The following is a 16,027-nucleotide window of genomic DNA, read 5'->3' as shown; positions in this document are numbered from 1 at the left end:
TCGACACTGGAAGAAAATGAGCCGACTTCGTCAACCGATCGACAATCACCCATATGGCATCGTGACCCTTCTTCGATCTAGGCAACCCAGTCACAAAATCCATAGTTATCTGCTCCCACTTCCAAAGAGGAATAGTCAGTGGTTTCAACATGCCAGCTGGTCGTTGATGTACTACTTTCACTTGCTGACATGTAAGGCACTTCGATACAAACTCCGCTACATCTTTCTTCATACCGTTCCACCAGAAATGCCTGCATAGGTCTTTGTACATCTTGGTGTTCCCTGGATGAAAGGTATAACGTGATCGATGTGCCGTACGAAGGACCTCTTCCCGAAAATCATCACAATCTGGGACACACAATCTTGCCCCAAACCTCAACCCTCTATCAGGTCCAACTCTCCACTCAGAAGGGTACTCATCAAGCGTATCAACTACAAGATCTGTCAACTTAGCTTGTGAGAGTCTATCCTGCGCCTGACCCTGTATGATCCTCGTGATCAATGTGGGTTGCACCCTGAAATTACCAAGAAAGACCCTTAGTTCTCCTCTCGATGGTACCAAATCAAACTCCGATGCAGTTTCGAGCATGAACCATTCCTGGACCATAAGTGAAGCCACCACACCTCTCGGTTTCCTGCTCAAGGCATCGGCCACCACATTTGCCTTCCCCGGGTGGTACTCTAATGTGAAAGTCATAGTCCTTGAGGAGTTCCATCCATCTCCTCTGCCTTATATTCAGCTCCTTCTGTGAGAACAAGTACTTCAAACTCTTATTATCTGAAAAGAGTTGAAACTTCTCGCCATACAAGTAATGTCTCCAAATCTTCAGGGCAAACACAACTGCCGCAAGCTCTAGGTCGTTTGTAGGGTATTTCTTCTCATGAATCTTCAACTGTCTAGAGCCATAAGCAACAACTCCTCCATGCTGCATCAACACACAACCTAAACCTTGGAGCGAAGCATCACTGTAAATGACATAGCCACCACCACTCGAAGGAATCGTCAACACTGGAGCTGTGGTCAGACTGGTCTTTAGCTTGTTGAATGCTTCTTCACATGCATCCGTCCACATGAACAGAGTATCTTTCTTGGTCAACTTGGTCAATGAAGATGTGATACTAGAAAACACCTCGATAAACCTCCTGTAGTAACCTGCCAAACCAAGGAAACTACGAATCTCTGTAGGGTTCTTTGGACGACTCCAATTCTTTACTGCTTCTACTTTTGATGGGTCCACTAGTACTCCATCTTTTGAGACAACATGACCAAGGAATTTGACCTCTTCCTTCCAGAACTCGCACTTCTCTAGCTTGGCATACAATCTCACCTCCTTCAAGGTCTGCAACACTGTTCTCAGATGCACCACATGTTCTTCTTGTGTCTTGGAGTATATCAGAATGTCATCCACAAACACCACAACAAACTCATCTAAGTACGGGCTAAATACTTGGTTCATCAAACTCATAAAGACAGTTGGTGCATTAGTTAGACCAAACGGCATGACAACAAGCTCATAATGTCCATACCGGGTCCTGAAGGCTGTCTTCAATATATCTTCTTCCTTCACCTTGGGCTGACGATAACCGAATCTCAAATCAATCTTAGAGAACACCGTTGCACCTTTAAGCTGATCGAACAAGTCATCAATCCTAGGTAAGGGGTACCTATTCTTGATGGTCACCTTGTTCAGTTCTCTGTAGTCCACACATAACCGTAGAGAACCATCTTTCTTCTTCACGAACAAAACCGGTGCTCCCCAAGGTGAAACACTAGGTCTAATGAACCCTTGGTCTAATAGCTCATCGATCTGCACCTTCAACTCCTTAAGTTCATTCTACCCCATTCTATAGGGCGCCTTTGACACAGGTGTTGTACCAGGTACTACATCAATGCATAAATCTACGACTCTTCGAGGAGGTAGCCCCGGTATCTCTTGGAACACCTCACTAAACACAGATACTACCACAATGTCTGCAATAGTCACTTTCTGATCCACCGACTCCATATGTGCCAAAACTCCTGATCTCATGGCGTTATCAGACTTGAGGCAACGATAACGAAACACTGGCTCCCTAGGTCTATGAAATGATACCACCATGTCAAAACAATCAATCACCGCATGATGCGGTCTCAACCAATCAATCCCCAAGATCACATTATAGGTGTGGTCCGGAATCACAATCAACGAAGCAGAGAACTCTCTACTCCCAATCACAATCGGACAAGCCTTGCAGATTGTCTCTAACTCAAGGGACACTCCAAGGGGTGAAGTGACACATAAAGCGTTCCCAAGAGGTGTAGGAATCAATCCTAGTATCTTTACTACCGAACTAGCAATAAATGAATGTGATGCTCCCGTATCAAACAGTACTCTAGCAAGCTAGTCAAAAAGTGATACTGTACTTTCCACCCATGTGTCTCGCTGACCCATTGCGAACACTCTAGCTTGGCCCGCTGGTAGCTGTCTCTGCGGCCGTTCATGTCTACCCTGAAGAGGTCGGGTACAATCCCTAGCAATGTGTCCCACTTGCCCGCACCGGTAGCAGCTAGCTCTCTTCGATTTCGGACATGTTGTGGCGTAGTGCCCCGATGCTAATGGTCTAACTAGGGCTGCCCTGATAGGTAGAGGTGTTACATTTACCATACGTAAATCACTTTTACATTTACCGTACGTAAATCACTTTTACATTTACCGTACGTAAAAATAAATTACAAATTTACCCTTCGAAAACACTATTCACGCGCCGCCGCACGTGGCGGCGCGTGGGGTACACCGCCACCTCCGGCAGGCCCACGCGCCGACACCCCCAACGGCGCGTATCACGCCACCGCCGCCCCATTTCTCTTCCTTTCTCCTCCCTCTTCTCCTCCACGGCCTCACGCCACCTCCTACTCCCTCCACGCACCCACACGCGCCGCCTAAGGCGGCAGTAACCCCTCCTCCTCCGATCTACCCCAATCTTCCACAAATCCATCCAAAAACACAACAACAACATCACAACAACTCGATTCAATCAACCCTTACCTTGTTTGAACCGTGGGAAGCACCGGAGAGGCGCCGGAGTGGCTAGGCAGCGGCGGAAGAAATCTGTAGAAACTTGGCGACGTCCTAGCGACTTCGCGACGGCAGGGCATGGGCTGGTGAGCTGGAGGGTGGCTGTGGGAGTCCTTGCGACGACGTTGAGCTGGGCGGTGCACGTCACGGCGGCCCGGAGGGTGGCAGATTGACGAGATGAATTTTCGGAAGGAGAGAGAAGGAGAATCGGGGAGAGAGAGAGCTAAGGGAGGCGGGTGAGAGGTGAGAGAGTGTGGTTTCTAGAAATGGAAACCCTAATCACAAAAATGTCCTTTTTATACTCGTTTCCAAAATGGGAAACTAACTTCCGACGTTAATAACTTTCACGTACGACCTCCGATTCGAACGCGTGAAGCGTTCACGAACTCATATCGACGAGCTCTACAATTTTCGTGAAGGAAGTTTTCGTAACCGAGCGATGGAATAAAAGTCGATATATTCGTTCGGAAACGTAACGTTTTTTCTAATTAAACGTTCCGAGAACGTTTCCGTTTCCGTTTCGTAAAGTCGCAAACAATCAAATTCATTTTAATTGAATTTCACAACTTTATAGAGTTCAAATCAAACCAAATATTGTTTTGAACAATAGGGTTATTACAATATGAATATCGTGTTTTAGGATGTTCATACCTTCATTTGAAATATCCTTTAATGCCCATAAAAACGAGCAAACCCAGCTAGAGAAAGTGAGAAACAGTATTAGGGTTTTGTTAATTTTCCAATCTATATATAACATGCACTAACCATGGAGATCACTGTACAACCCAAATTTCACCGGTACCATCCTCTTTCCTATCCTCGCCTTCCAAAATCACACTCAACTTCGATATAGAAGTATAACTTCTTCTTTTTCTCACTGTTTCTGGATGAACACCAAAACTGCCTCTGCTGGTCACCATCTTAGGCTTCACATCCTTCTTCATAATACTAAATACAACTTGATCATCCCCTCCTTTACAACAACGCCTACTACTCCGTCTCATATTGCGAAGCGCCAAACTTGCCCTAACAGCCAAAGCTGCCATCTCCTCCGCCCGAAGTGGCTTATTCAGCCAATTTAACGGCAATACAAAGTAAAGCTGACCCAGATGAAGCTCTTCATCCCCATTAACAGCCGTTATAAAGCCTCCGTAATCCATGTCGTCGGCATCACAAACAAACCCCGGGGAATTGATCTTCTGCAGCACGTAGGATGCCCTAACTGGGTTTGAGAATTCTTGAAGCTGCCCATCTTGCAGAACCAGCTTGGTTGTGACCACGGAAGATGACGAGCTGCAAATACCCATTTAGACATGAGTCATTTTGGTTAGGACTTCGGAGTTTAAAGGAAGATCTAGATCTACGCATGTGTTTTGTTAATTTGATAGAATATATAGTTAATTAGCTTTAATTACTCTTAAATTAAGGGATCGCGGAAGATATCTTTAATTTATTTGTGTTAAACTTTTCTTGCAACTTGGGATTGATCGCCATTATTTTGGACCTATTTCTCCCAACATCTTATTTTGCTATACGCCTATACGGTATATGACTATACGGTGATCATTTATGAGTAATATATACTTGCTTGTTTCTGGTCACCAAAATGTTAACACATTTCCGTGACGGGACATTTTCCAGTAAAATCTTCTCTCATTTCGGTCACAGGACATGTGGGAGGGGACTCAACCGGGCAAGATACCAGGCTGGCATGACCTGCCACATGATCTCTGGCTTAAGCGCCGCCGCCGCCGTCCAAAGTAACTCGCCAGAACAGTAAACATACGGTGCTCAAGCACGTTTTCCCACATCGAGAATAGAGAATTGTACTTCTCCCAATGCGCCTATAAAACCCGCCAAAGATCTCCTAAAGAGGCTAACATATTCTTAACTCCCGAACTTAAATTATGTTATGTATATGTTGGCATAGGCTTATGCCCGCCATAATCAGCACAACTACCAGCGCATTAAAGCTAACGTATAGCACAATCTTACAATACTAATAGCAAGTCAGCCGCGCTAGCTACACAACGGGCCTTCCCACGGCCCAAACTGACTACGGACGTGCCCTCACGCGCATCTCAAAGAAGGCTCCAGAGAGCACCTTAATCGGACCTCGTCCCACATCGAATGGTAAGTAAACGATCCACTTCAACTCAACAATAAAAGGTCAGACTCTTGACCTTACAAGGCAAGTACACTGAACTTTCTACCATAACTCTGCACAAATTACCATTGCCCTAACTTAAGCGTCGGAGAGTCGAAGACCACGCCGCCGTGGTCTCTACTCTAACGACGTGTGTTACTTGCGACAGGAAAGTGACCAGGAGTACGGCGTACTATATACACGAGGAGCACGGCGTACTGGATCAAGTGGGAATCACAGCATTAACATTGGCGCCGTCTGTGGGAAACCGCAACAAAAAGTCAAACAAAACAAAACACACCCCATGCAACACCTAGCCAAACAATTACAGTTCGACATGGGCACTACGAATCCGTCCCCCTCTACCCCGGCAGGCGGTCACATCGAAGACGTCACAGACCTTAGTCTCAACCACCCCCTACCCTCCGCCAACGACCCTTTCATCCTCACACCTACACCCGGAACAGTCGTTAGTACCAATGCGACTACAGATCCGGCAACCACCGCAAGAATGGAAAGCATGGCTCGCGATCTAGCCGATTGCCAGCAGCGCGAGGTACTGGAACGCGAGAAAGCAGCAGCTCTTCAGAGCGAACTTGACAGGATACGGACACAGCTCGAACGGGCTGAGCGCAGTCATTTACATGGGGAGTCAAATCGCGAGGGCAGCGCGCAAACAAGAGGACGAGAACAAGTTCGCTTAAGCATCAGCTTGACCCCCTCCGAACTCGCCAAGAAACGGCCACCATCACCACGGCGTATCCATAACCGTGAGGAAGGAAGCACAAGCGTCACCTCCCGTTCCAGACCCCACACAGCCGCTCACAACAGCGAGTCTGCCACGCTAGCCCTAATCTTGCAGCGCCTAACAGCGATAGAACAACGGGATGCCAATCCACGGTGCCAACCAGTGTTCGCGGTCAGGCCAGGCCCATTCACTGCGAGAATAATGAACACCGTGCGTCCTTCTCAATCCAAGAGCCCAAAAATCACGCCATACACAGGTGAAGGCGACCCATTCCGGCATATTGATAACTTCAAAAAAGTCACCGCCAGTAGAGAATTCGACGACGCCACCTTGTGCCACCTATTCAGCGAAACATTAGATGGGGATGCCATGAATTGGTTCTTTGAACAACCAGCGAACTCCATGGATTCTTTCGCGCAGTTAACCACAGCATTTCTTAATCGGTTTATACTCATGGTCGGGGCCGCCCACACAACTGATGGCCTATTTCAAGTAAAACAAGAGAGCAGGGAAACATTGGGCACCTTCGTCATGCGATGGCAGACTGCGGCATCTAGATGTCGGAACCTGAACAAAACGCTCGCCTTGGCTGCTTTTAAGGAAGGACTACGGTCAGAGAACTTCTTGTTCCACATTAATGTGGACCCTCGAATGCACGGCGCCACATACGATGACATCATGACTGAAGCAGTACGATACGCTCAAGCAGAATACGTCACATACGGAGAGAAGCGGACCCCAGTACCATTAGACAAAACTACTGTGACGCAGACGTCTACACACACAGTCCCCCTCCAGCGCGAGCTCTTCCCAAACACAGAAGACCATAGCAAAGGCAGGAAAAGAGAGTGGCATCAAGCCAATCACCATGATGCGCGTAACAACGATCGGCACAGAGGCCGGGACAAGAACAGGAGACTCGGCCAGGAACGTCGCGACACCAGAGACCCCCGCCAAGTTAATGCGATGGGACGCCGTAGTGACCACACACTGCCTAGGGAAGAGACCCTGGAAGACTTTTTCCACGCACATCAGGGCACGTTGAGGAAACCAGCAAGACCGCTACGCCCCCAAACCGAAGCAGAAACTGGTAAATGGTGCAGATTCCACGAAAATGGAAGTCATAACACGAATGATTGCCACACCCTCCGCATATTAAGAGCCAATGGCGACACGGGAGTTCGCCCGGCGCAGCAGAGGGCACAGCAGAATGTGGTTGCTGCAGTCGAGACCCTACGCCGCATCAACGTTATAGAGGGAGGAGCCCCGAAGACCAACTTGTCCAACCGAGCAAAAAAGCGCTGTGACCGCAATAATCACCCAAGGCAGGTGTACGCCATCACAGGAGGAACCGTTAAACGACAGAAAGAAGGATGGAAACCGATCACCTTCACTGAGGACGAGGAAATTGGCATCTCCCTACCCAATGACGACGCTTTCCTCATAGACGCAATCTTGGGCGGACAATGGGATGTAGGAAAGATGATGATCGACACGGGATCTGCAGTCAACGTCCTATTCAAAGGCTGCTACGAAAAAATGGAGCGTAGCGGCAAGAAGTTGGTACAAGACCACGAACCGCTAGTCAGCTTCTCTGGTGACATAACCCAACCCCTAGGTTCGGATTATATGACAGTACGCATTGGGACCGCACCATGCACAGTTTGCGTCGAAGCTGAGTTCATCATAGTCGATGCCTACAGCTCATACAACGGGATCATCGGCCGGCCTACACTTAACCGGATGCGAACTTTTATCGCCGGACACATGATGCTCATGAAATTCCCAACTCCGCACGGAACAGGACAGGTCCGGGGTTCACAATCCGTGGCAAAAGATTGCCAGACACGCGCAATTCGACAAACGCGCAACCGACACGAAATCCTGGCAGTACACGCCACAGTAAACTTAACCGACAAAGTTGTCGACGCACGAGATGGCGAAACGTCGAGGGGAAAGAGCAAGCAGAAGGCTACGCCATACGAGACAAAAATCCCGGAAAACCCTGAATCCTCATTGAAAAGCATTACGCCATTCGCAAGTCATCCGGAGCGCAAGATCAAAATCGGGGCAACTCTCAATCCCACTGTTGAGAGAGATTTAACAAGTTTCTTGGGCGACAACATGGAAGTCTTCGCATGGTCTTATGAAGACATGCCTGGCATCTCGCCCAACATCATCATGCATGAATTGCACATCAAATCTTCCGCACACCCAATTAAGCAAAAGCGCCGAAGCTTCGACGATGAAAAAAGCATGGCGATACGCCAGGAAGTTGACAAATTGAGAGGCATGAAGTTCGTCCGGGAAGTACAGTACCCTGAGTGGATCTCAAACTGTGTTATGGTACGTAAAGCCAATGGTAAATGGCGTATGTGTGTGGATTACAAGAACGTAAACAAAGCATGCCCAAAGGACAGTTTCCCCCTACCAAGAATTGACCAGCTCATTGATGCCACGGCAGGTCACGAGTTGCTCAGTATGATGGACGCCTACTCCGGATACAATCATATACGCATGAACCCGGCGGATCAAGAAGCTACGACCTTCGTCACTGATAGGAGCCTGTACTGTTATAACGTAATGCCCTTCGGATTAAAAAATGCGGGTGCTACGTATGTGCGTTGCGTCACACAAATGTTTGACCAACACATCGGTCGGGAAATCGAGGTGTACGTCGATGACATACTGGCCAAAAGCATAAAAGCAGAAGACCATGTAACCAACCTCCGAACCATCTTCAATGTGCTCAAAAAGTACAAGATGAGATTAAACCCGGAGAAATGTTTTTTCGGCGTAACAACAAGCAAGTTCCTGGGCTACATCGTCAGTCAACGCGGCATAGAGGCAAATCCCGAAAAGATACAAGCCATCCTAGATATGGCGCAGCCAATACTCAAGAAGGATGTAGAAGCCCTCCAAGGCAGACTCGTGGCGTTATCTAGATTCATATCAAGACTGACTGACAAGTGTGAGCCGTTCTTCAAATTGTTAAGGCGCTCTAAGAGCAAACTGATCGAATGGACACCGGACTGCCAAGAGGCCTTTCAGGGATTGAAAAATTACCTTGCCGCAGTACCATTATTGTCAACCCCACAACCGGGTGAACCCCTGTACCTTTACCTAGCGGTATCCACAACCGCGGTCAGCAGTGCCTTAGTTCGCCGTGATGGAACTAAAGAACTGCCAGTTTTTTACGCAGGACGAGCCATGAACGGCCCAGAGACGAGATACCCAACATTGGAGCAGTTAGCCCTCGCGCTCATCGTAGCAGCCAGACGACTGCGCCACTATTTCCAAGCTCACAGCATCCACGTACTTACAAATCAACCTCTCAAACAAATACTACAGAATCCAGAACACTTCGGGCGACTCAGCAAATGGGCTATCGAGCTGACAGAATTCGACATCGAATACAGACCACGACCCGCCGTCAAAGGACAGGCCGTAGCCGATTTCATAGCAGAAATGATCCCCCGAGGTACGGCGGAAGTGGAACCAGATAAGGTCATCCACCCCGTCAGTATTTCGCCATGGAACTTGCACGTAGATGGCTCTAGCTGCGCAAAATCTAGCGGAGCGGGGATCATCTTGAGCGGACCGGGGGGACTCGAACTCGAGTATGCTTTAAAATTCAACTTTGCTGCCTCCAACAATGTAGCGGAGTACGAAGCACTGATTGCGGGACTACAATTGGCCTTAAGCACGGGTGCCACTAGCATTAATGTGTTTAGTGATTCTCAGCTCGTAGTCAATCAAATCACCGGGTCCTTCACTGCTAAGGATGAGCAACTAGCAGCCTACCTGGCGTATGCCACAACATTATTAAAGCGGTTCGAATTCTACCACATCAATCAAATACTGAGGGCCAATAACGCAAGAGCGGACTCCTTAGCAAGACTCGCCACGGCGCAACCCCACCAATGCCACCAGGATACCAGGGTCGAAATTCTCCACCATCCCTCCATTCACCAGACCTTGCAACAGATATGCCAGATAGAGCGCTACCAAGCCTCGTGGATGGATGAGATAGTAGCATTCAAGTGCAACGGCAAGCTACCAGAAGACGAGACCATGGCAAAACAACTAAGGAGACGGGCGGTAAGATATTACCTGCGGAACAACACACTCTATCGCCACGGTCTGCTGAATGCTGACCTCAAATGCGTCACAACCAAAGAAGGCAAGCAGATCTTGAACGAAATCCACAGCGGTGATTGTGGCAACCATTACGGCAGCCGCGCATTGGCCGCAAAAACACTCCGCACAGGATATTATTGGCCCACATTAGCCTCCGATGCACAGGAGCTCGCCAGGTCTTGCCACAAATGCCAAATCCATGGACCCATACCACGCCTACCCTCCGAACCACTATCCTACATAGTTAGCCCGTGGATCAACTGCCTTTGGGGAATGGATCTGATTGGCCCATTACCCGTCGGGAAATGTCAATTCAAGTGGGTCATTGTATGTATCGATTATCATTCCAAATGGATTGAAGCTGCGCCCCTGACGGCCATAACAACCGAGAAGGTTCAAAACTTCCTGCAACGCAACATCTTCTACCATCACGGTACGCCGGAGTCTATCATCACATATAACGGTACGCAATTCAACAACGAGTACCTCATCAGTTGGTGCAAGGCAAGAGGAACTAAGCTCAAATTCGCATCCGTAGCACATCCAAAAACCAATGGGCAGGTAGAAGCCGCCAACAAATTGATTAAAAGCCTTCTTCGGAAAAAGCTGGGTGAAGCTAAAGGACTTTGGCCAGAAAAACTTGACGAGGTAGTATGGGCAATCCGTACCACACCAACAGAGGCCACGGGCGAAACTCCTTTTTGCTTAATGTATGGCACGGAAGCAGTTCTACCCATCGAAATAATTCAGCCAACACAACGGGTTTCGCTATTCGACCCTGATACCAATTCGGACAGTATACACCTTGATAAGGATCTCCTGGAAGAGAAACGCATCACAGCGCACCGCCATAGCATCCAGAACAAACAGCGCGTGGCACGCTTCTCTAACTCGAGAGTCAAGAGCAGGACACTACAATTAGGCGACTGGGTCCTAAAGAAGATCCAAACAAAGGTCACTGGACTACGCCCGAGATGGGATGGACCGTATAAGGTCGTCCAAATCATAGCACCAAACACGTACTGCCTAGAAGACAAGTACGGAGAGAAACTAGCCCATCCTTGGAACATGGAACAACTCAAGTACTATTACAAGTAAGAGTCCACGCGTAGCACACGACAAGGACTAACTGTTTGAGTGCTTCTGGCACACTGCTTTAGCTATCTTTGTACAAAACGGCTTCGGCCAGGCTATCAATGAAATGAGGAATTTTTCAAACCATTGACCCTTACTACGCTAGCGTACTATGGCAATTAAATTCCTTCGACAGACAATTTCATTGTGCGCGCAACAAAGATAGAATTAAGCATACAACCAAAAGCACAAAAATACAACCACAATATTGCTACGGCAATAGTACAAAAACAACACGAATCAAAATGAACTTCCATTCATCAGACGATAACAAGTTCGGCACAAAGGCCGTTACAAAAAAAAAAATTTACAAGAACATAAAGGCTACGGCGACAGGAGACGCATTACAATCATCTTGTCACCCTATCCTACTCCTCCCCCGCAATTTGGTCCGCCAGCGTTGCTCAGACCGCATCGTCGGTACCCGCAGCTTCTAGCCCCGCCGCTTCCCCCGATTCGCCTTGCGGCGGTTGTGCATCCTGATGCTCTGAGAAGGAGGAGTAGGAGAGGGAGTCTCCGGATTAGAATCAGACCTGTCATTATCACAAGAAAGACCTGTCATTAGAAATTTCCTTACCACCTTCGGCCTCCGCAGTAGTAGCAGGCTGCGAAAAGGGCGGAGTCACTTCATGTGGCATGGGCGGCGGTTCCAAGCCCTTCTCCGTCAGCCGGACCTCGTAGTCCGCGGGATCCAGCATCTCCAGCTCCTGGAACTGCGCTATCATGTCACCCACGGCCGTGACATAGTACCCTTCCAAGTACTTAGTCATCTCCGTGGATGATTTGAAGGCAGCCACGGCGCTAGACGCAGCCTCCTCTGCTACGCGGGCCCTCTCAGCTTCCGCCTCCTCGCTCATCCGTCTAACGAGCTCCTCTGCATCTGCAAGGGCAGACTGCGCCGCATCCCTCTCCGCCGCCGCTTCCCGGGCAAGTGACTCCGCTACCTCTCGACGGGCAACCTCCTGCCGAAGGTCCTCCTGGAGGTTCGCCGCATTTTCCAACTTGGCCCTAGCATTGGCCAAGTCATTTTCCAGCAGCAACACCCTTGTCGCATGGGTGCTGTCCCGTTCAACCACTTCGGCGAGATGGCGCTGCGCCTCCAGAGCATCCCGCTCCGCATCAAGCAAATTAAAAACCATCTTCGCTGCCCTCGTGGCAGCAAGACCAAGGGGACTCCGCAGGTCCAGACCAGATCCTTCAGGGCGCCTCAAACCCCCGAGCCTGGCGCGCTGACTAAGCAACACCAGCTTCTCCAGTTCCGAACCTCCTAGCTGGCTCAGAGGACTGCGGTCCAAGGCAGACAGATCCTCGAAAACCCGAGACTCCGTGAAGGTGAGTGGCGTCGGCTGCGTGGTCCTCTGTCTTTTAGGAGGCGGAGCCTCCACTGTCGCATCCTCCACATCCTCGGGAGCAACAGATGACTTTGCTCTTTTCGAAGATGCGCCCGCCTTCTGCAGCTTTTTCCTGCCAGTCTCAAGTGACACCGCCGGATCAGCCAGATGCGGATCAGCATCGATACGGCCCACTCCTTCCGCATCACTGCGGCGCGGTAATCCCTGTTCATTTGGCAGGTTCGCATGCAGAGGAATGGACAGGTCCACAACCACGGACGAATCCTCGACTCGCTGCGCTGCGACGTTTACTTTCTTTGTCGAGGCTGCCACCTTCTTAGACATGACGCGTCGCAACATCGTGATCGCTAGCCCTTCAGTATTCGGCGTAACGTCAGGATCTTCCTGCTGCAGAAACCGGGCGTAGCAGATGCGCTCTGATTTCTCGAAATTCCTATTCACCGAGAGCGTCGTAGCTGCACATATAACAAAAGATTAGTATGCCACAAACAAAGCAAAGAGGGAGGAACAGAGCGCTTCTACTTACGATGACGACGGAGTAATCCTTGCTCGAACAGGAGGTACGGGTTCGTCAATACCTTTAAATCGTGAACCAAGTCTTCACCCTGACACCTCCAAAGATAAGTTACGCGATTCACCCGATCAACCTCTCGTTCGGACAAAACCAATCTCCTTCCAGCTACACAAACAAAAACAGAGCGAAGGTAGCATCAGCAAACAATCATTCCGTAGTAACAACATTTAGTAAAGCATTGAAACCTACAGTCAATAGCCCGAAACCGCGAGGGAATACGTTTCCTTGGGACATACTCTACCCCGTTAATGCGCCCATACTCCCACCCGTCCTCCACCACGAAGCTGTTTTTTCTCCAGTTCGCCTCCGAGGTGGGCCAGTTCTCTAAAACCTGGTACTCACTGCGCTCATCCCGCCTCACAAACCGCGCGGTCCCCCCATTACCATTACGCTGGTTGTAGTCCACTTTGAAGAAATGGAGTACCTCCGCCGCAGTAGGAGCCGAACACCCCGACAGGTAGAATAATGAACAGAGACCGAGAAGAACCCGCCACATGTTGTAACTCACTTGGCCAATGCTAGGGCCAAGTTGCCGGAAAACAATCATCTAAGGATCAAATAGACCCAAAACCCACAAATTTGCCGGAAAGACCCAAAACCACCGATTTACCCTACAAACACAAATCTACCAACAAACAACAAGCCACAAACCGAATGAAGAAGGATCCGACCAGAAAACATACCTAAAAAAGCCGATTCACGCAAAAATCCCGATGAGTTTTCGCTTGGAAGAAAAGGGAGCAGACGAGAGCAAAAGAGAGGGAATGAGAGAATTTGGATTTCGAAAAACTTGGGTCTGTCGATAATGACAGCCATTCTGTCCCTTTCACCCTTTTGTAGTAAAATCCACCTCACATCCAGCCCGTTGATCCCTCAGAAGCGATCCTTAGCCGTCAGATTCAGAAAACCGTTACTCGCATCCTAGTCGTCGACCCAAGAGGCATCGCTCCAGATCTCGCCACGTGGCCTGAGTTACCGAGGCAACGTTTCGGTTACACACGCCTTAATTACCGCAATAACTGTCTTCTCGGATAACGTCAACCCACGAATTTGAAACGTTCACGAAACATCCGCCCAATGCATGTATGACACGTGCTGCCCACAGCACGAATGGCGCTGTTCCTAACCTACACGCACCACGCTCAAAGACAGCGATAAGACGTCCTATGCGTAAGCACTTACTACGCCATAACGGACGCACTACGCTCAAAGACAGCGATAAGACGTCCTATGCGTAAGCACTTACTACGCCATAACGGACGCACTACGCTCAAAGACAGCGATAAGACGTCCTATGCGTAAGCACTTACTACGCCATAACGGACGCACTACGCTCAAAGACAGCGATAAGACGTCTTATGCGTAAGCACTTACTACGCCATAACGGACGCACTACGCTCAAAGACAGCGATAAGACGTCCTATGCGTAAGCACTTACTACGCCATAACGGACGCACTACGCTCAAAGACAGCGATAAGACGTCCTATGCGTAAGCACTTACTACGCCATAACGGACGCACTACGCTCAAAGACAGCGATAAGACGTCCTACGCGTAAGCCCTTACTACGCCATAACGGACGCACTACGCTCAAAGACAGCGATAAGACGTCCTACGCGTAAGCCCTTACTACGCCATGATAGATGCACTACGCTCAAAAGTAGCGATATAAGACGTCCTATGCGTAAGAACTTACTACGCCATGACGGACGCACTACGCTCAAAGACAGCGATAAGACGTCCTATGCGTAAGAACTTACTACGCCATGACGGACGCACTACGCTCAAAGACAGCGATAAGACGTCCTATGCGTAAGCACTTACTATGCCATAACGAACGCACTACGCTCAAAGACAGCGATAAGATGTCCTATGCGTAAGCACTTACTACGCCATAACGGACGCACTACGCTCAAAGACAGCGATAAGACGTCCTACGCGTAAGCCCTTACTACGCCATGATAGACGCACTACGCTCAAAAGTAGCGATATAAGACGTCCTATGCGTAAGAACTTACTACGCCATGACGGACGCACTACGCTCAAAGACAGCGATAAGACGTCCTATGCGTAAGGCCTTACTACGCCATGATAGACGCACTACGCTCAAAAGTAGCGATATAAGACGTCCTACGTGTAAGAACTTACTACGCTATGTCGGATGCACCACAGAGCGAAGCAATCAAACGTATTACACAACAAAAAACTCGGCATTCCTTAACCGGGGAGTGGGGGGACTACGAGAGGGTCTGCAAGACCCATTGCTGATTATGGCAAGACGCTCAATTATTAACTCCCCAGTCAAGAAATTACCTCCCTTGACTGGGAACTTGGGGGGACTTGTTGGCATAGGCTTATGCCCGCCATAATCAGCACAACTACCAGCGCATTAAAGCTAACGTATAGCACAATCTTACAATACTAATAGCAAGTCAGCCGCGCTAGCTACACAACAGGCCTTCCCACGGCCCAAACTGACTACGGACGTGCCCTCACGCGCATCTCAAAGAAGGCTCCAGAGAGCACCTTAATCGGACCTCGTCCCACATCGAATGGTAAGTAAACGATCCACTTCAACTCAACAATAAAAGGTCAGACTCTTGACCTTACAAGGCAAGTACACTGAACTTTCTACCATAACTCTGCACAAATTACCATTGCCCTAACTTAAGCGTCGGAGAGTCGAAGACCACGCCGCCGTGGTCTCTACTCTAACGACGTGTGTTACTTGCGACAGGAAAGTGACCAGGAGTACGGCGTACTATATACACGAGGAGCACGGCGTACTGGATCAAGTGGGAATCACAGCATTAACAGTATACTAACTTAAACTTTGAAGGGTCAAAGGTCAGTACACCACTGACACATCAGAATACA

General features: G+C 49.1%; 1 protein-coding gene across 1 annotated transcript; it reads right to left on the bottom strand.

Moving 5' to 3' along the window:
* Positions 1 to 3,809: 3,809 nt before the first annotated feature.
* Positions 3,810 to 4,436, bottom strand: LOC126785149 (uncharacterized). Its single transcript, XM_050510759.1, has one exon. It carries the CDS (start codon positions 4,361 to 4,363, stop codon positions 3,830 to 3,832), a length of 534 nt encoding a protein of 177 aa, XP_050366716.1. The 5' UTR covers positions 4,364 to 4,436; the 3' UTR covers positions 3,810 to 3,829.
* Positions 4,437 to 16,027: the final 11,591 nt, after the last annotated feature.

This window comes from Argentina anserina, chromosome 2 (genome assembly GCF_933775445.1).
Source record: "Argentina anserina chromosome 2, drPotAnse1.1, whole genome shotgun sequence".
In the NCBI taxonomy this organism is placed as follows: Eukaryota; Viridiplantae; Streptophyta; class Magnoliopsida; order Rosales; family Rosaceae; genus Argentina; species Argentina anserina.
Note: the sequence above shows the minus strand (reverse complement) of the source record. Positions and strands in the feature narration are given on the sequence as shown.

What these genes read in the sequence shown, in the direction of transcription:
- LOC126785149 (XM_050510759.1), bottom strand. Translation starts at nt 4,363, where the DNA reads ATGGGTATTTGCAGCTCGTCATCTTCCGTGGTCACAACCAAGCTGGTT.